The sequence below is a fragment of the Ovis canadensis genome, chromosome 8 (assembly GCF_042477335.2).
Source record: "Ovis canadensis isolate MfBH-ARS-UI-01 breed Bighorn chromosome 8, ARS-UI_OviCan_v2, whole genome shotgun sequence".
Classification (NCBI taxonomy): domain Eukaryota; kingdom Metazoa; phylum Chordata; class Mammalia; order Artiodactyla; family Bovidae; genus Ovis; species Ovis canadensis.
Window position 1 is genome coordinate 95,865,186 of NC_091252.1, and position 21,194 is coordinate 95,886,379.

Consider the following 21,194-nt stretch of genomic DNA (forward strand, 5'->3'; position numbering starts at 1 on the left):
TCAGTATACGAGATGAGACACAGAGGTAATAAATACATCTGCTCAGTTCCTGATTCATTGAGCTTTGCTGTGTCTGACCTTGAGGCTGGTGTGTCCACTGGAGTCCATGTGGAGATACTGCTGCCCATCTCCCCAGAGCCTCACCCGCAAGGCTGCGTTGCCGGTATGAATGACGCACATCCACAACGGGCGTATTTACACCGTGGAAATGAGGCAAACGCTGAAAATCAGGGCTTTGTTTTCTGGAGAACCAGTTGTTAGGTATTTACCGGCACAGCACTAGAATATGAAGATATGTCCCTGATCGCTCAGTTGGTAAAGAATCTGCCTGCAATGCAGGAGACCCCAGTTCGATTCCTGGGTTGGGAAGGTCCGCTGGAGAAGGGATGGGCTCCCCACTCCAGTATTCTTGGGCTTTCCTTGTGGCTCAGCTGGTAAAGAATCCGCCTGCAATGTGGGAGACCTGGGTTCGATCCCTGGGTTGGGACGATCCCCTGGAGAAGAGAAAGGCTACCCACTCAGTATTCTGGCCTGGCTGGATAGTCCACGGGGTCGCAAAGAATTGGACACGACCGAGCAACTTTCACAGAAAGCAAGAAAGGATGGTGTTTCAAGGATTTCGGTTCTAAGACAGAAAGGAGGGTGGTAGGTAGAGGATCCTGTGAGGTTGCAAGAAGGCTCTGTAGAGAGAAGAGATTTGAATACCTTTCAAGGCGTCACCAGTAGGGTAAAGCTGCTGGAGAGAGAGGATGAACCCCTACAGCGAGCCCAATAGACTCCAAGAGCTGCTCTTGGGCAGACGTGGGGACCAGCCTTGCCGGGTCACGCTATGGGAGGAGGGCAGGGACGGGGGCAGCCAAAGAATGCTGAGGGACTCCTCTGGAGTGGCCTCTGTTTCCCGCCTGAAGTAGGAGGCGGGCGCTTCTCAGAGTGTTCAGCACTTAGTAGGTCCCAGGTAAATAATTGTGAGATGAGTGAGTATATGGATAGACGTCAAAAGTGCAGGGGCAGTGGGGGTGTCAAGGGTCTGAGGATGCTGAGGAACTGTGAGATTGTGACAGAGGATCGCTGGGGAGCCAGGCAGGGTGACCTGTCTGGAGCACTGCTGCGGGGGCGGGCGGGGGTGGGGGGGAGTTAGGGTGGTGAGCACAGCGGCTTCCAGAGGGCGCAGGGGGCGATGCGGGCGGCTGTGCCATCTGGGGACCGTAACGCTGTTTCCCTGTCCCACAGGTACCCTGGCATCCATCTGCGGTGCCCTTGTGATGCTCCTGCCTGAAACCAAGGGCATCGCCTTGCCAGAAACAGTGGATGACGTAGAAAAGCTCAGCAGGTACGATACAAAATTCAGCACACCCTAACTGAAAGCAGCATTTCAAGCCCACTGGGAGAGGACGGGGCTGAGAACACTGAATGTGGGGGAAGGGATACAATATTAAATCCCTGTCTTGCATCTTAAGCAAAAAATTCAAAGCAGATTTAAAAGGTTAACATGAAACAAATCTGGAAATGAACATGTTTTATTTTTTAAATGTGGTTATGAAGAGAGAAGTATTTCCAAATAAGGTGTGAAAACTCGGAATCTAAAGGAAAAGGACTGATGACTGGACGAAACAGAAATAATTCAAATGTGCATCTGTGGGCGGTGGTGACAATGATAATATATCCATAAAATGGACTGCTACACAGATACTTAAATAGCAGAAATACAGATATATCAAAGACATGGAGGATATATATTTCAAGATTATAGACATTTCAAGGCGGATTACAAAGTGAAAAGTCGCTGAACAATGTGTTATAGTATTTATTAAAAAATAAAACCAAGAGTTATCCCTCTCTATAGCTAGCTAGATGGGAAAATAAATGATAGTCAGGTGACGATAGATAGATAGATGATAGCAGAAAGAAAATAGGAGAAGGAGAAAGAGATTGAGTTTAGGGGGGAGGGTGTCTAAATAGTGTGCAGAGAAAGTTAATATCCAACCAATGTTTAAACATAAAATGTATTTTATATTTAAAAAATCACATTACATACATTCTAATTTTCTCTGCAATTTTTCATAATAAAAATAAGAGAGATTATGAAAAATGGAAATGTATAGGGAAAGACCTAAAATGATCCAATATACCCTCTGGGGTAGAAATGTGTTGGGAAAAGGGGTGCAGAAGAGAGAACACTTAATTTATACCCCATAGACTTCTGCATCATTCAATTTTTAAAATTATGACAAATGGTCTTGTATCATTTGTGAATTTTATTTTATTTGAAAAAAAAATTTTTTTTGGCATGTGGGATCTTAGTTCCTTGACCAGGGATTGAACCCACGCCCCTAGCATTGGAATCTCGGAGTCCTAACCACTGGGCCACCAGGGAAGTCCTTATTTGTGAACTTAAACAAATAATTTAACAGCTAATTTGAAAAATAAAAGATCAGTCTTCTTCTAAACAATAACCTGGAAATTAAGGATATAGATCTCTAAATTTTATCAGATATATTTATGAGAAGATGGAGATGTTCGTAACCTCATGGCAGTTTTCTTCGTCACTTGGCAGATTGGGTAGAGATTAGAAACTGACAACTTTTAGGATCCTGTGTAAGTGATCAATGGTTTTACATATGTCATTTCATACTCAAAGTGGTGGTGTGCAATAGAAGTTCTTGTCCTCACTTTTTTATGCTCAGAAAGACTTGACAAGGTCTATGTGCTAGAACTGGGGTTGGCATTGCCTAGTGAACAGGCGTGACTGTTGTTTGCTGCTTATTTCTGCTGTGCGGGGTCTTCGCTGCTGCGTGGGCCCTTCTCTAATTGTGGCGCGTGGGGGCTGCTGTCTAGCTGCGGTGTGCTGGCTTCCCCTTGCAGGGGCTTCTCTTGTTGCAGAGCACAGTCTGTAGGACTCGGGCGTCAGTAGTGGCGGTGCGTGGATGGGCTCAGATGCTCTGAGGCAGATGGGATCTTTCCAGACCAGGGCTCAAACCCATGTCTTTTGCCCTGGCAAGTGGATCCTTTACCACTGAGCCACCAGGGAAGCCCTGGGGTAGTTTCATTATCTTAGGCTCTATCCTCCTTGATTATGAGTAGCTTCATAACAAGAATCTCCTGGTAGGCTTGGAGATTTCTCTCTTCATATCCTCTTTAACGAGGTACCATCGCCCTCTCAGGAGAAGACAATGGCAACCCACTCCAGTACTCTTGCCTGGAGAATCCCATGGACAGAGGAGCCTGGTGGGCTGCAGTCCATGGGGTCTCAAAGAGTTGGACACAACTGAGCGACTTCACTTTCATGCACTGGAGAAGGAAATGGCAACCCACTCCAGTGTTCTTGCCTGGAGAATCCCAGGGACAGGGGAGCCTGGTGGGCTGCCGTCTATGGGGCCTCAAAGAGTCAGACACGACTGAGCGACTTCACTTTCATGCATTGGAGAAGGAAATGGCAACCCACTCCAGTGTTCTTGCCTGGAGAATCCCAGGGACGAGGGAGCCTGGTAGGCTGCCATCTATGGGGTCGCACAGAGTCGGACACAACTGATGTGACTTAGCAGCAGCATCGCCCTCTCTGGAGATAGGCAACCATTGCTAAGTGTCTTGCAAGTATTTCAACCAGACTTTAAAACACATACATTGATTTCATTGTCCTATTTCCTGATGCTATTCTGAAGAATCACATTGACGAATCATCTCAGAACTTTCCTAAGAAAACCTTAGCAGTGTACTGAAATCAACACACCAGCTGACTTCTAAGAGGACCAGCCAATCAGAGGACAGGTAGACATTTGTCCCATGAAGTAACTCAATCAGATGCTTATGCTTGTTTGTAAGTTAACTGATAGCTAATGGCTTAGCCTCAACCAAAGCTCTACCTAGGTTTTACCCTAAAATAATGCTACTTGGGGCTTCCGTGATGACTCAGATGGTAAAGAATCTGCCTGCAATGCGGGAGACCCAGATTCGATCCTTAGGTCAGGAAGATCCCCTGGAGAAGGGAATGGCTACCCACTCCAGTATTCTTGCCTGGAGAATTCTATGGACAAGAGGAGGCTGGTGGGCTACAATCCATGGGTCACAAAGAGTCGGACATGACTGAGCAAGTAACAGTACTACTAATACAACTTGAAGGTTGAGGTGATGTGGGAGATTTTCTTTAAGATCCTGCCAGTTTATAAACCAAAATTAAGAAATGTATAAACGGTATTATTAATAAAACTGGCCTTTTGAGAATTACACCATGGGAAGGTCTTGCTTTATCCAGAAAGGATAAATGTTCTGCTGGCTGTGGCATCACAGACAATTATCTGGTCTGTGTCAGGGTACTGGGGCCAGATCAGTGTGGCGGTTATCCAATCCTCTCCCTCCAATTGCAGTCATGCTAGAAGCCGGAAGGAGAGGAGAATGTTGGAGGCTAGGTGAAGCAGGTGAAATGGTGAGAAAGGGAACAGGATCATCTTCGAATAAGACATCCAGACTTTAAAGGTCACTTCTCAGGCCCTAAAGGGTCTCTTCAGGGCTGGGCCACCCAGGAGGGCGTCCCAGCCAGGATCACAGGGTTGAATGTAAGGAAGAGTTCAGCGCTGACTGTTGGACGCACAAGCCTGTGACATGCCGTTGGAGTTTTAAGACATCCGCGTCTCAGTGCTGCGGAGTCCTTTTCTGCACACCGACCATCCTCGTGGTGGAGGCCCTCTGTGCCAACACTCCAACCAGAGGGACTGCATTCTTCCTTTTGACTCGACTCCACTTACTGCCACTCATTTCCACAGTGAGAGTGGCATACCCGTTCTTGATCCTCAAACCAGTCAGAGGTCAGATTTTCAAACGCATCAGGAATAGCGTGGAGGGAGAGGGGGGTCATTTGAGGTGGCACTAGTGATCAAGAACCCTCCTGCCAGTGCAGGAGACATAAAGAGACTCAAGTTTGATCCCTGGGTTGGGAAGATCCCCTGGAGTAGGAAATGACAACCCACTCCAGTATTCTTGCCTGGGAAATCCATGGACAGAAGAGTCTGGTGGGCTACAGTCAATGGGGCTGCAAAGAGTCGGACATGACTGAACGCATGCGCGTGCACACACACACACACACACACACACACACACACACTTCTGTCCATTCAATCATGTTAAAAATAGAATTAAACAATTTGAAGAGGTGGAGCTTTGGAGATGAGAAGGCCATCTGGATGGTGTGCAGGGAAAATTAATATTCAACCGATATATAAACAGGAAGAATTAGCCCAACAAAAATTCAACTTACATGAATTTCTAATTTACTGTGTTTGTGTGTCATGATAAAAATTGGGTAAGTTGATTACGCCTAGTCCCTACCCTTGGAAAAACACCTAATCCAAGTCTGATCTACAGTTCTATAAGTTAAGCACACTGATTGCATTAGGTAGTTACTTGTGGGGGGAAAAAGAAAACTACTTAGCCCCAGTTACTGAAACTTGTTATCATTTTCCCCTCTAAAACAGCACTTCATCATTTTTTAATTTCTCCTTTCTTTTGTTCACTTCAGCAGCTCATTTCCAAACCATCTGTTACAGGGTAGAAAGTCATAAAGAATTTATATATGCTAATTAACTCCTGCCTAGGGTCTGAGAGCAGGTAAAAAATGAGGTTGGAAATAGTTCATTGTTCCTTTCAAGGCAGGTTTTTATGAGCAGTTATGCTTGAGTGTATTCGATCAAAACCAACTATGATATTGAATAGTAATAAAGACTTCCTCATCACTAGTTGTATAATCTTTCATTGAGTTCTCTTTTCTCCTTTGTTTTGTTAGTCCACATTCCTGTAGGTGTGGCAGGAAAAAGAAACCCCAGGTTTCAAGCTCTCACCTTTGAGGCTCCTGCCAAAGATGCAAGGAAGAAGCTATTCAGGCTGGTCCCCGCCGAGGAACTGATGTGCCTTGCAGAGATGTGTGCATCCATCTCAGTGCTGCAGCTTCAAGTGTTTTTAATACTTTATAAAGACAGTCAAACTATCCAGAGTATTTTTATATAATGTTGGATGAATCAGGACATATTGTGCTATCAAAGTTTCTGGGAACATGTAACATGTGGCTGGGAGAGCCAAGAGCCCATTGCGTGCACAGCTTCTCCTGAGGTCCTTTTCTCACGTTGGGGCAAAGTCTCTGACCCACTGAGTCACAGCGAGACAAGAAAAGCCCCACTTCGTTCTCATGACGGCTCCATCAAGAAGGCAGGGTGTGCAAACCAAGGATCTGGGCAAAGTGTACAGAAATGGGCTCATCAAATCTGATGCAAAAACTGAGGCTCTGAACTAAATGTTCTGAAGATTCCAGGGTGGAAGAAGATTTGGGAAGCCTGTTAAACAAGCTGAATCAAGGACCTCAGGTCATATGACTCTGAGCCTTTCTCTCTTAGCACCTGGAGCTCCATAAGCTCCTGGAGCATCTGGGTTTGCAGCCACGTTCAGGTCTCGTTCCAGAAGAACAAATCTGTGCAAGCTGAGGATTCGGCTGTATGGTTTATAAAATCAGATTTGGTCCTGAGAGATGAGTCAGGATAATCTTGGTTCTCCTTTAGTAGACACTGAGAGCCACCTATTCAGTTTTTTACTGATGAAACCCATGGACTGTGATTTCATGGGTCTTAACGATTTTAATCATAAAGGGATACTTGTCTTATATATAAGTTCGGTTCTATGATGGTGCCCACGGTCAAGAGTGAAAACTATGGGCAGATTTCATTCATCTTGACAATTTTAACCTGTCTTGGGGAGAAGCTTACATTTCAGTGTAAAAGAAAGGTCAGTTCTAGCCATGTTTAGAAGAATTAGCAGAAGTCTTACAGATGATTTTAGAAGTACTAAAAAGCAACTTGATCTTTCTTGTTTCTGAGACATTCAATATGTGGAGTTTAAACACAAAAAATGCTGTCTTTATGATGTTCTGCTTTATGTGTTATATTTGTTATATTTTCAGAATCAGTATGTATCTCATGCAAAAATTGTTTCATGAGTTATTTTGGGTGGGCCGGTAAAAGTGGAGCCAAAGCGTAATTTTGCCAGTGAGGAAGAAAGTTTTCTATATGAACATGTGACCACATGTGCGGTGTATGTGCTGATTGTAAAACAAGCTTTTAAGCCTTAAAGCGCATCAGCATTGAACGTGAGTGTTCTGTTTCTCAGTGAAATAAACACCATTCTCTAAGGACATGATGCTACCTACATTCACCCTCTGTTCATACACACTGGTGTTTTTGCTTCCTTTCCATCTCTTTGCTACGAGATGACTGTTGTTCCTTGTATTATCACCTTGGAATTGTATTTTGAGTTGACATTTGAATTCTGATAACAATAAAAAGTATGCATAAATTGTCAAGAACAATCAGTTTTCATCTGTTCTCTTCTTTCTGAACATGTGTCGCTGTAAAACACGCTTCCCGTGTGACAGAGTATACCATGTATCCAGGCAGCCAATCACTGATGGAAATTAGGCGGTCCACCTTCAATACGTGTTCGCTGCTCCTTTCCAGGCTCTTGGCACCATTCCTAGACCCATCTGTGGCCAAAATAACATTCAGACTCTTCGCTGGTCTGGAGTTATGACATTTCCATTGCCTGGTTTCCAACTCTCTGCCCAGGGTCTTCTGTGCCAGGCTTGAGCCAAGCTGTCAGTAACAGATTTTATTCCCAAGGTAGAATTTGTTCTCATGATTCCCCACATTGCAGCTTTGAACACATTCATCCCAGTGCCAAAAATAAAGACATTAAAGATATATGTCAAGGCATCCTTCATTGTCAGGGTGAATATACAGGTGACTTACTAGGATTTCTCTATTGATCTTACAGGCTTCTTGGTACTCTATTCCTTATGAGGAAGAACAGAACCTTTCAGGTCTGTAAGAGCTATATTACTTACAATTGGTAGGATGGACGGAGAACATGAAAAGAAAGAAGATCGGAGTTAAATCAAACGAAGTACCAAGTTTATTTTCAACAAATGTCATAGCTGTATTGCCTTGTTATTATAGAATCCAGCAGTCCACAGTCATGGACTGTGTTCCAATAACATGGAACATGTTATTCACAACATCACACACAAAAAAATGTTGAGGTTTGGCAGAAGATGGCAGCTAAGGACAGTGTCTTTCTTGGTTGGATTACTGTCAATTATTTCTGAGTATGCTAAATTCCCTACCCACGTTCCAGCTTCTAGAACCGTTGGTGCGTCACTGTCTCCCATCTAATTAATACCTTCTCATAGTTTCTTCAATCCAAGGAACATAGGTAGAAACACGAACATACACACCAGGCTTATTGGGGCGTGCACAGCCAAGACCCCAAGAAGTGACTCCTTGCAGAATGTATTTGTCCTTCTCAAAGCAGACCAGAGGCCCGCCGCTGTCACCCTGTACAGAGCGAAGGGAAGCGGTAAGAGGACTAAGCATCCCTCCTTTCATTATGGGATATCATCCTTCCATTACCTAAAGGTACGTTTCCCCAGTATTTGAACATTCTTTTCCTTACTAACCAGAGGCTTCCTTGGTGGCTCAGAGGATAAAGCGTCTGCCTGCAATGCGGGAGACCTGGGTTCGGTCCCTGGGTCGGGAAGATTCCCTGGAGAAGGAAATGGCAACCCACTCCAGTACCCTTGCCTGAAGAATCCCACGGATGGAGGAGCCTGGTAGGCTACAGTCCACGAGGTCACAAAGAGTCAGACACGACTGAGTGACTTCACTTCACTTTCCTTACTAACAGGCTTCCCCTGTGGCTCAGCTGGTAAAGAATCTGCCTGCAATGCAGCAGACCTGGGTTCAATCCCTGGGTTGGGAAGATCCCTTGGAGAAGGGAAAGGCTACCCACTCCAGTATTCTGGCCAGGAGACTTCATGGACTATGTAGTCCACAGGGTAGCAGAGTCGGACACGACTGAGTGACTTTCACCTTCCTTACTAACATATTATTCGAACATCTGCTATGCTTCACTACTTAGCAAAGTCTATTCAACAAAACCACACCATTTAGTGCTTCTGGGGGGTGGGAAATCCTTTCTGAGAACTGTACTCATCCCTTCAAATTTGGGGGGGGGTTCTTTTAGGGAGGGTAACCCCAAGAACAATTGTAAAGAGGGTGCAGGGGGCCTTTGTCTTATACCGATCTCCCTTCCCTCCTGCAAAGGTCCTACCCGCCAGCATCCTCCCAGAAGGGTGGGGGGCCATGACCACGATGTGGCTACGCCCTTACAACCAGCCTGGAACTCGAGGGCCGAGAAATCACCCTTGATGATCTGAGTCAATCATCAGAGACATGCGTTAAAGGTTTCTGGGCAAGGTTTAGACGGTGGCCTCCGACTGACAAATCCTGCTCGAATTTGCTGCTTTGGGGCTGAAACATCCAAGGGGCTGAGGGAGGCCGCCGCAAGACACGCGCTGATCTCTCTCGCCTTTTCTTACCTGGCAGCTGTCGGTTCCTCCAGCCAGATCGCCAGCGCACAGCTCCGTGGACTTGACCCTCCCATTGAGATACTCGTAGCGATTACACACCTTGTTCTCAATCACCGGCAGCCGCGCTTCCTTCAGGCGGCCCACACCGAAAGTGCCTGCGTTGAGAAAGAGGAAAGCAAGCGTTACTGGATCCGAACCCTGTCCACACGGGAACTTCCCGAACAGCAGAGCAAGAAGGACAGGTCTCTGGTTTATACATGAGGTTGCATAAGACAAGGAGTCAGTTCCCAAAACTCCTGGAATTCTTTTTTTTTTTTGACCCTTGAACGTATAAATATTACATAAGGTTTCATGTTCCGATGACCTAGTTAATCTGGGCTTCTTTGTGGGATTTTTGAGGTTTGTTTATGTGGGTATCTTCTGCTTCTTTTTCCAAACTACAGAGAAATTTATTTTTAATATATGCCAGACTGAGAAATACTGGCACCACCATATGCATTTATATATTCTCCTCCAGGATTTTCATGTTTCTTGTACCTTACATCATATTGCACATTTTTTTCACACAACATTACATAGCAAGGACTTGAATCATCTTTAGAGTGAGTATTTTATAATTCATCTTGATAATTAATATTTGAGTGGGGAGTGACTACCTAATGGACTTGGGATTTCCTTTGGGGCTGAAACAAGATTTCTGTCCCTTGGACTCCAAGGAGATCCAACCGGTCCATCCTAAAGGAAATCAGTCCCGAATATTCATTGGAAGGACAGATGCTGAAGCTTAAGCGCCAATCCTTTGGCCACCTGCTGCGAAGAACTGACTCATTTGAAAAGACCCTGATGCTGGGAAAGATTGATGGCAGGAGGAGAATGGGACAGCAGAGGATGAGATGGTTGGATGGTATCACTGACTCGATGGACATGAGTTTGAGTAAACTCTGGGAGTTGGTGATGGACAGGGAGGCCTGGCGTGCTGCGATTCATGGGGTCGCAAAGAGTCAGACATGACTGAGCAACTGATTGAACTGAACTGAACTGAAGATTTCTGTAAATAGCAGTGATGGTTGTTCAACAGTGTGAATATATTAAATGCCTCTGAATTGTACTCGTCAAAATAGTTTAAAAAGTAAAATTTACTTTCCTTTTCCAGTTAGGGAGGCTTCCATGCACTTGTCTTCCCCACTGTATTTCCTTTTTGTGCGTAAGAAAAACTACTGTTTTACTTTGGCAGGTTGAAGTAGAACCCTTGCACAATCACAAGAAGAAATGATGTTTCTCCAGATGGACACACCCAGGTATGTCTCAGTGTTTTCACAAAGAAACCAGTTTTCCGACTTTGCAAGCCCAGCTTTCACGAGTTTTACAAAGTCTTTGCTTTGCCAGCATGAAACAGCCAAGAAATAAGGTACTATCTCTCCAAAGACTTTGAACAAACTCGGAAAATTGTCTTGCGTTCAGAAAACTCACACTGGAGTTGACAGGAGCTCCTAAGAGGACCACTGTTTGACAAAGAGGGGCGAGTCCCAGTGCTGGTTACAGCAGGGGAGGAAGGTCCTGACCACAGGATGTATTGTTTGAATTGAGTAGATCTGTGGATGGTGAAGCCTTCTCAAAAAACGTTTGCTGAAAATTAGTTTAAAAGTGTCCTGCTCTGACATCTGCTTTCTGATGCGAGGGACAAATTCTCTAATTGACCAGAAATGTGCAGAGGTGCTGCCATCCTGTGGCCACAGTAGAGATGGCATGGCTGAGAGCCTGAGGCTATGAGACTAAGGGTGACCTAAGGGCTCAGCTGCACATGTGTTAGCTGTCTCCTGATGGCGGTGGCTGTGAGGGTGACGGGGAGGGTTGGGGGTTGACCGTGATGCTGATGGTGAAGGTGGTGTCCATGGCGACAGCAGCGATAACAACAGTGATAATGTGAGATGGTGATGGTGGTTGTGGTTGGGCAAGAAGCACAGGAGCTGCTAAAATCCCATCTGCAAAGCACTGAGCTCTTCATATATGTTACCTTTATCCGCACAATGACCTTATACAAATGAGAAAACGGAGGCTAACATGTAGAACATCGTTTGAAAACACGGATTTTACAGATGAGGGTTTAGATGCCAAATGGTACCAAGAAGTAAGGTGACTGGTCCCTTCTCCCTAGCCAGTGGCAGAGGCAGAATTATGTTCCAGGGCTCCTGACTTCCACTCTGATGTCCTCCACCAGCACTTCCAAAAAATGAGGCAGAGACCTAAGACATCCTCTTAATGTTCCTAGGGCCAATTCTGAAGGATATAACAATAATTTGTTTTATAGTATAATGCAGGACAAACTGCAAAGGGAAGCCGGGATCCCCAAATTATAGTTCGAGTGCTGATCCAGGATTTTGCAGGAACATCCCCTCTTGGCCCTCACCCCGTCCACCAAGGCCAAAAGCCTTCCTAGAACCGGGACCTTTCTTTCTGCCCCCAGCTGTCAGTCTGCCTGCCCCCAACAGCCTCTCCACACAGACAGAGACTGTGTGGGTATTTGGGGAGACGGGTTGAACTATCATTTTGTTGTTGACTCACTATGTTTAAGAACTCCATGTGGTTAAGCTCACGTAAATAATCTAACACCCTTAATCTGCAGCTGTGTCAAAACCCTACTTAGCTGAGGAGAAGGTATTAGCATTGGATTTATGGGCTGAGAGTCTCAAGGAAACACTAACCCTCCCCTCGTCCGTGTCCACAGTTGACCAATTATGGAGACCAGGCAGGTGCCCAGACAGTCAGGAAGGGAGTGGACCTCATTCACCGGTAAAAATTGGCACACATGCCCATTTTCTCACGTAGGCTGCAGGTCAGAAGCAGTTCAACATGTGAGTCATGAAATTTATCTTACCTTGGGTTTCTCCCCAGCCAGTGATGTAACATACTGTCTTGTCTGCGACCACGTAATTCGGGGATGGCAGACAAGCTGGGATTACCTCATCCGTGATGACGGCAGGGCTGAAAGGGAAACATCAAAAGTTGCATTTGACTGCTGGGCTGGGAGGCTTCTGCCATTCACTGGATGAAAATGTAAAAGTGTTGGTTGTTCAGTCATGTCTGACTCTTCACAACCCCATGGACTGTAGCCCGCCAGGCTCCTCTGTCCATGGGATGCTCCAGGCAAGAATACTGGAGTGGGTTGCCATTTCCTTCTCCAGGGGATCTTCCTGACCCAGGTATCGAATCCAGGTCTCCTGCATTGCAGGCAGATTCTTTACCATCTGAGCCACCTGGGAAGTCACTGGTTGGTTACCTACAATAGGATGCCACCTGCCTCAGCCCCAGAGCCCTCCAAGCTGGTATTTCCTTGCTTCACTGACCAGCTGAAAACAACTGTTCACCCTCACATTTGCCTATAGTATCTTATGAGTTAAACAAATGGAACGTTTTATTTAAAAGGCACCAGTTGTGGACAAGAAACCAGAGGTGGGAGCAGAGATGACAAGGACTTTTCTTGTCTATTCTGGCACTATGGGAACTTTATATCATGCACACTTTTACAACAAGTTAATAGGGCTTCAATCAGTAGGTGCACTGCCGGGGGCCAGCGTGAGGAACTTCGCCCATGGCAAAGGTCATGAGGAAGGAGGCTTGGCATATGCTAAGGCATGATCAAGCCTCAGGAAACCCCCTGTTCCTGAGCATCTACCCCAAAACCAGAGTCTGTTTTATGCTCTCACCTACACCTCTGACTTTACGGGGGGCTCTCCCCCATAACCGTTTCTCTCGGAGAAGGAGTAAACGTGCAGCTCCAAGGCAATAAAAATTCCTGGGCGTGACAAGAGTGTTTCAGCTTACGGACTCCTCTGAAGGTTATCTAGCCCACCTGTATAGGTTCGTCCGGCCACATGTGATTGTTTACAGCCTCCCAACCTGAGAGGCACGAGATGTTTTAGACTTACTAAAGGCAAATTCTTTCGGGGTGTTAGAAATTATTAGTATAATGGGTTGGTTAGGAATTATAACGGTGAAGGGTTTTTCATTTGTTGTGCCAATAATTGCTGCCAATTCCCTGCCCTGGGTGCGACATGGGTGTCTTAGGTCAAACCTCTCTGCTGACAGACTAGCTTGTGTGACAGGATTATCCATACTCCTGCCACTAAGCACATGACTGTTTACTACCTCTCAACCATAAACAGCACAGAGAGTTTTGGAGTATTTTGAAAGTCTTAATTAGCATAGGGCTTTTCTCATTGTTGAGTCAATGACCACCGCCAGGCCTCCATATCCTTAGGCACCTGAGAATATATTAATCAATGTATTTGGAATATAGAAAGGGAAATATAGTAGTTTGATGTTAGCAATACTAGACTTTTTGAGTTAATGAATTTTCTCTTTTGTAATAGATCACTGTACTTTGTTATAAATCACTGTGTCCTTGCTATGTAAAAATGTAACTTTATCACTATCTTAAGACTAAATAGATCTTAAGGGGAGCATTGGTGAAAGGATTTTCATTTGTTGGGCTGATGTTTGCTGCTAAATCTCCATGTTCCCTGCCCTTATAATGAATATAACTAGCATATAGGAGAAATAAGTAGTAACCTTTAAGCATATAGGAGAAATAAGCATTAACCTTTAAGATTAATCATGTTAGCCTTGGATTAAATAAATTCCTTTCTTGATTGTAACTCACTACACCCTCACCCTATAGGAACGTAACTTTATTTGGAGGGTGATGCCTGGTTTAAGAAAAAACACCCTTGGAAAAAATAAGTTTTTGGTTATCAGAAAGAAAGGATCATAAAATGTCAGCAGGTCTCATGGCCAGAAGATGATGTAATATCCCCAAGACCTTTTTTTTATACATTTATGTGAAGCACCTGATTTTGATAAAGGTCAGGACTACTGACCCCCGCGTGACTCTGTATTCATCCCTATGTGTAACAAAAGGTATATAAGCAAACCCAAAAATAAAGAAATCAGATCAGTTTCCGGAAAGACTGATTCCCCCATGTCATTTCTTTCTTGCTCCCCGTTTTTCTGGCTGAATTCCCATCTGGAGCATGGGTGCTATTCCACGTAAACCAAGTTATTCAGCCTCTTTTTCTCCACTAATTTTCCTACTACACTATCCGTTTCTAATCTCTATATATCTGTAATTAAATGTGTATTTTTCCAAGGACGCCAACACCATCCCCACCTTCGAATCACCCTGTATCCACCGGGGCTGGACCCCAGCAGTGCACCATCCAGCTGAAATACAGGGCTTTAAAAATAGCAAGTGCCTTGTGTCACCAGGAGCAAGCTGTCCCATTTTTGGGGTCCTCAGTTTCCTCACCCATAAATGTCACAACACCATGGCTATAAGAATCCGATACAATGCAAGACACCAAATGAAAGAGGATTGGAAGTAATCACCTTGCATAAACAAAGTAGTAATTTTTTTTTAATAAACTTTTTCATGCCTTAGAATTCCAAAGACTCAAGCATCAGAACTTTAATTCTGTAGACTTGATTCTATCTTAGCAGGGCCTCCCAGGCGGCTCAGTGGTAAAGAATTGGCTGCCACTGCAGGAGACGCAGGTTCAACCCCTGGGTGGGGAAGACCCCCTGGAAGGGGAAATGGCTACCCACTCCAGCGTTCTTGCCTGGGAAAACCCATGGACAGAGGAGCCTGGCGGGCTACAGTCCACGGGGTTTCAAAGAGTCGGACACGACTGAGCAGCTGAACCACTACCATCCTCTTGGGGTCACCAGAAGAGCCCCCGCCTCTCACAAGGAGCGGTCCACACTCACGTGTAGACTGCTCTCATGGAATGCTGAAGACTGAGCCTCCTGGGGTGTGGGGGCGGCCTGAGGGTGGGTCCCCAGAAGCACAGGCATAGTCTATCAGAGAACACGTCCAGAACCCCACGTTTACTAGATCACGTGTTTGAGGAGCAGAGCCTCCTGACGGCCCAGGGGACAGTGAAGAAAGAAGAAGCTGGCTAAGCTGAGAAGGCCCTGTCTTCCCTTTCTAGGAGGGGGTCACTCCTCAGTGGACTGACCCAGGAAAGGCATGACGTGTTTCTGCCCGGACCCAGAGAGCCCCCTCAGACCCTTGACCGCTGGCCGCACACTGGCCTGGCCGTCCTCCTCACGGTCACTACTGCCCCCTGTCCCTGGGACCCATCAGCCCACCATTTTGGCTATCCATCTTGTGACTGTTCTCGAAATAGCTGGCTCTTTATTTAGCTCACTCTCTTGAGACCTGTTTCCAAATACCGCTAACTTTTAAGTGAGAGAAAAAAAAAAGGGGGGGGGATCATTTTGTCAGACTGAATAAAAACACTCATTCAACAGGAAACGTAAAACCAGAGACAGGAAGACGAAATGTGCTCTTGTGAATTGTGAGTGTGTATGTGCACTGCCTTTCTTGTTAAAAGTGCTTTGACATACATAATCACATTTGATGCCCCCGAGCATACTATTATGTTGCAAAGAGAATGTCAACCTGGAATAACTGAATGATTCTCTGATTATGAATGTATACTAGCTGACTGGGGAACTTATTGAAAGTGAAGGTGTTCAGTCGTGTCCGACTCTTTGCGACCCTGTGGACTGTAGCCCACCAGGCTCCTCCGTCCATGGGATTTTCCAGGCAAGGGTATTGGAGTAGGGTGCCATTTCCTTCTCCAGGGGATCTTCGCAACCCAGGGACTGAACCCAGGTCTCCCGCATTGCAGGCAGAGGCTTTACCGTCTGAGCCAGCAGGGAAGCCCCAGGGGAACTTCTTAAGTGAGAGAATTGTAGGGATAACCTGTGCCTCACGTTTCAACACACTCTCTTTCCACGTGAGGAAACTGAGTCCTGAGGCCTCCATCATGACCCCATGGGAAGGACACCCCTCAGCTGTCACCTGCATACTCCCCTCCGCCCACCTCCATCCTCACCCAGCCCCTGTAGCAGGCGAGCAGGGCTGAGCCCAGGTTTCCTCACTTGAAGGTCAACGCTCTTCCCAAAGCCTGATGCCTTTGGGGTCCTAGCTGGTGCCAGCCCCACATAACTGTCACGGCTCGTAAATCCAGCCACGAGCAAAAGTTCTCAGGGCTTACAAGGTGAACGTCGTGGGCAAACCGGTACCTGCTCAGCTTGAGTAAGGCAATGTCCGCCCGAGAGGGCTCCAGGAACAGCCTGGACACTGGTATTTCCTGGACACTCGCTTCCCGGGCCATCTCATAGTGTGCACCCAAGATGACTGTGTAGAATGACGGCCCTAAAATGCTAGAGAAGACATCCGTATTAGCAGCAAAATAGGGGCCAGCCCTGCGCCGGATGCCCTTTGGAGCCATAAACACCGCGTCTCCTCCCCGCTCAGCCACCTAACAATCGGAGGCCTCTGAATGGCAAGAAACAACTTCATGGTCTTCCTGAACCTGGCGGTTAAGGAAGGTTGTCAGACCACAGAGGAAGAATGAAACCAACACTGAGGTTGGCACAGGGCAGACCCCGGGTCGGGGAGCCTGGGGAGACCAACACCCCTTGTGGCAAAAGGCTCTGTCTTGCTGTCAGTCCTCCTCGACCTGCCAGACTGGGTCAGCCTTCTTCGTTGCTCTCCAGAAACACCCCCTCCTCTCCCACCCAGCGGCCCTGGCAATTCTGCCTTCACATCCACCCCCTGCCTCCCACCCCCGTCCCCAGCATCACAGCCATGGAAGGAAGGAGGAAAGGGAAGGGGACAAGGGAGGAGAGAGGGGCGGAAGAAGATGAAGAAAAGGAGGCAGGGAGTCTTGAAGACAAGGAAGTCTTCGCGTCTGGGGTCCCCTAACACATACCTGTCCAGGCAGTGGGCAGCAGTCAGCACCCACTCTGGGGATATTAGAGTTCCTCCGCAGAAGTGCTCCCTCGATCTGGAAGGAAAAAGTGCCAGGATTTTAGTTAAATCTGATGATTTAATTCTACAGAAGCCCAAAAGTGGTGCTCACTCTGCTTGGAGGTCATTAATGTTCCCAAAGGATGAGGTGGCGGCAAGGACGGCAGCAGTTTTGAGCTTCCTGCAGTGAGTGGGTCCTCCGGAGGTCACCCCACCACCCAGGGTGCCGGGTGGGGTGGGGCTGGGGCTCAGGCCAGGCCTGTCCACAGGGGAGCAAAGCGGCGTGGCACCACCAGGAGGCCCTTTGGCCCTGGACTGCAGCCCACTGAGGCCTCTTCTGTGTCTTTTGGAGATCTGTGTAAGGCCTGACCAGTCATTCTTCAGGGTGCCAAATGGGATCCTGAGTGGCCCATGATTCCAGGGCATCTGCTCATGCTATTTGAGAAAGTTCACTTTGGGGTGGGGGAAACTCTTCTAAATCATTCACGTTGTAGAACTGCTGGGGTGCGACATTGCTCATAAAACTTACATAAGCCGCTCTGAAGACCTTCATAATGGAAAAGACACAGATGCGAGTGAATGCGAGCCAGCAAGGCAACTATCAATCAGGAAACAAACCCCAGCGCAGCTTGGGAAAGAGGGACTGGGAAATAAGGGAAAGCAGCATCGCAGGATCAGGTATCGCAAGCAGTTACCACGTGACAAGGCAAAGAAAACAACAGCCAACGCAGCCACAGGGGGAAACGGACCGGAACAGCATCTCACCAGCGAACGGAAGAAAGACCATAGAGCGCCGCGTTTGGATGCATGCGCACTGGTGCAGCCTTGCGACGAGGAAGCGTCAACAGGCGGATCAGCCCGTTTTCCGTGTGTGCTTTGAATGGGACACCCAGGAAAAGGGACTGACCAAAGGCGACCACCAGTCAAAGATCACCAGAACCGTCTGGGTCCTGGAGGATGGGGATGATCACGCCTCAGTTATGGCTGCCCTCCACTGAAGAAGGGGTGTTTTTGATACGGGTGAGCATCTTTTGATTAAAATCAGTAGTTCACAAAACTGTTGAAGGAAGGAAGGGAAAAAGACTCTGCATCTGTGATTTAATATTATAGATAATTTTATCTTTACCCTCCCCCACGGGGTGTCTCATTTCTAAAAATATCCCTTTCTCTTCATTTTACAAAGCCACAGTGGGTATCTATATAAACCCTCAGAGCATCTTTTTTCCAGCAGTATTGGAACTTAGTGTAAATTGCTACATTTAACAATTCTGATGACAGCTACCCAGATCAAAAAAAAAAAAAAAAAGATTCTAATTTCAAATCATTTTCAGATTAAATAACATAGAAAAGAACATTTGAAAAAAGAAGCAGACTCACAGATACAGAGAAGGAACTTTTGGTTACCAGTGGGGAGAAGGGATGAGAGAGAGGGGAGGGGCCGTACAGGGGTAGAGCATTAAGAGGTAGAAATTATTAGTTATAAAATAAGCCACAAGGATATATTGTACAACATAGGGGCCATAGCCAATATTTTATTACATTCTATTTTATAACGATAAATGGAGTATAACCAGATACTGGCGGTATGTGGATTTAGTTGAATGCAGAAAGGTTTTCTGTTTGTTTAATTTTCATTGGAGTATAGTTCCTTTGCAGTGTTGTGCTAGTTTCTGCTATGCAGCAAAGTGACTCGGTTACACATACACGTATGTATATACATATACAGATCTATCAATACATATACAGATAGCCCCTCCAGTTTGGATTGCCTTGCCATTTAGGTTACCACAGAGCACGGAGTAGAGAGTTCCCTGAGCTGTACAATAGTTCTCATTAGTTATCTGCTTTATACACAGTAGTGTGTATATGTCATGTATATCTACATATATACATATACATGTACATGTGTATATATGTCAACCCCAAGGTTTTGCAGAGCTTACCCAGAAGGATGGAATAAATCATTTCTGGAAATGGTGTTACCTTCTTCGAAGGCTGACTTGCCAGGGCCAGGAGTGTGGTGTGGCCACACACCCACCTACAACCCTTGCAGGGCATTTCTTCGGCTCCACCTTGGGCTTTCCACAGTCGAATGAGGACTCTGTGGCACAACGTGGGAAGATTTGCATTTGAAGACGTGAAAGAGAGCAACTCATGATGAAGTCATGACTCGTCGACACACTGAACTTTTCACATCCCCAAACTCAAACTAAACAGGGAACTCATAAACATCTCTTGGAATATTTTTTTTCTAAGTTCCAAGAAGTGGTAGTGGACAACACAGAACCATCTCCTTTCTAGAAAATATAAGTGCTTTTCTATTTTACTGTTTTCTTAAGGAAGTGATTAAATAAATTGGGAAGAGCTGGGCATTAGAATGAGAGTTTTGTGGAGAAGAGCTTGACTGACACAAGCTGTTATTCTGACTTGAGGTGATATATCTAGAGACTGTATCGTTACTCCCATCATAACCACCACCATCATCAGAACTATGGAAAGTTTGCTGAAAACCATAATTGTCATCCCCATTGGAAGGCGATAAGGGTATTTTTAAATTATGAATCTGTGTGTGTGCATGTATGTGTGGGTGTGTGTGCATGTGTTTAGCAAGGATAACTATGCTAAACTAATGGCGATGGACAGGGAGGCTTGGCATGCTGCGATTCATGGGGTTGCAAAGAGTCGGACATGACTGAGCGACTGAACTGAACTGAACTGAATGCTTTCTCTCGGTCAGTTTCAGGACCACTCTTCCAGGAAGCTTCCCAAGACTAACCCAGCACCTCAGGGATGACTTCCATTCACGAGCCTCTCTATTCATCTCCCACCTGCTTTCTGTCTCCACCTGGCCTGCAGGGTTCCTGAAGATTGAGGTAGTGCTCCATCTCTGGTTAGTATCACTCGCTAATGTCTAAAACAGGTCAGGGGGTACATAGGTATTCATAAAATGCTTCTCCACTGTCTGGAGACCTTTAGGATCTTCAAAAATAGAAGCGTAAGTCATAGTTAATAATAAATATTATAAGGAGAAAAGTTTTAGTCTTAATCAACCAAGAGATTTTTATCCTCTGGTGAAGCTGGAACCTTAATTTTCCTAATACCTTTCCAACTGACTTGGCCTATTCTGAGAACCTATATATAGAAGTGTTTTGTTTTTTTTTTTAAGATGCAATATAATCAAATCCTACTTTTTAATACTGACCTTAATTTCTCCTACTGTGCCTTACACAGAATGGACTTACAGAAATGGACTAAGGAAAGAACAACCACAGATATTATGGCACCCTGGTCTCACTATTCAAAATAAAACTTAAGTTCTATTTATTTTAAATTACAATACTTATTATTTGCACTGTTTGTGCTGGTGGAACTGAAATGAGTTGTTAACGAACAAAAATTTGCAATTTAAAATAAACGAATATAAATAAATAAAATTATATTTTAAATGGGCATCTTTCAATTTTTGAGGTTGATATTAAAGAGAAAACCCACACAAGCCCTTGCTAAAATTGAGAAGCAGAATACTGGGCTGAATAGAATATAGTTCTGATTTCAAATTGTTTTCCTTATGCTATTCTATGCAGTTTGCATGGTGCCATTTGTTTTAATAACACAGAATATTTACACAAATTTTTCAAGTGAGTTGCTTAAAGAAGTTTATATGTAGCCTAAAAAGTTAAATCAATGGTACTTTTTCATTTAAAGATGTTTTCCATGTGAGTTACAATGTAAAGTTTGGAAATTTTAACTAAAGTTTGGAAATCTCCCAGGGAATGAGCAATAAAAATCCTTTTTTAAAAAAAGAAAAAAAATATGAAAATAACCTTTTTAAAAAGTCATAGCTCAAAGAGATTTCACATTCTGAAAAATCAAATAAAATTAGCAAAAAAAAAAACATACAAATACACACAAAAAGTCCCCTTAACTTGGGAGAGCCACCCTTTTAAGCATTGACCTGTCATACTGGAGGAGGTG

At 45.3% G+C, this 21,194-nt stretch overlaps 2 protein-coding genes across 2 annotated transcripts in view; one reads left to right on the forward strand and one right to left on the reverse strand.

Annotated features, from left to right (window-relative positions):
* SLC22A3 (solute carrier family 22 member 3) overlaps positions 1-7,342 on the forward strand; it is a 99,487-nt gene extending 92,145 nt beyond the window's left edge. The window contains exons 10-11 of the mRNA XM_069598867.1: positions 1,231-1,330; positions 5,774-7,342. Of these exons, the coding sequence (XP_069454968.1) occupies positions 1,231-1,330; positions 5,774-5,834 (161 nt within the window). The 3' untranslated portion in view covers positions 5,835-7,342. The remainder of the gene's footprint in view (positions 1-1,230; positions 1,331-5,773) is intronic.
* Positions 7,343-7,921: 579 nt separating this feature from the next.
* PLG (plasminogen) overlaps positions 7,922-21,194 on the reverse strand; it is a 48,434-nt gene continuing 35,161 nt past the window's right edge. Inside the window, exons 14-19 of the mRNA XM_069598865.1 lie at positions 19,203-19,320; positions 17,182-17,256; positions 16,490-16,630; positions 12,276-12,382; positions 9,410-9,555; positions 7,922-8,366 (exon numbers count right to left, since the gene is read on the reverse strand). Coding sequence (XP_069454966.1) covers positions 8,205-8,366; positions 9,410-9,555; positions 12,276-12,382; positions 16,490-16,630; positions 17,182-17,256; positions 19,203-19,320 — 749 coding nt within the window. The 3' untranslated portion in view covers positions 7,922-8,204. The remainder of the gene's footprint in view (positions 8,367-9,409; positions 9,556-12,275; positions 12,383-16,489; positions 16,631-17,181; positions 17,257-19,202; positions 19,321-21,194) is intronic.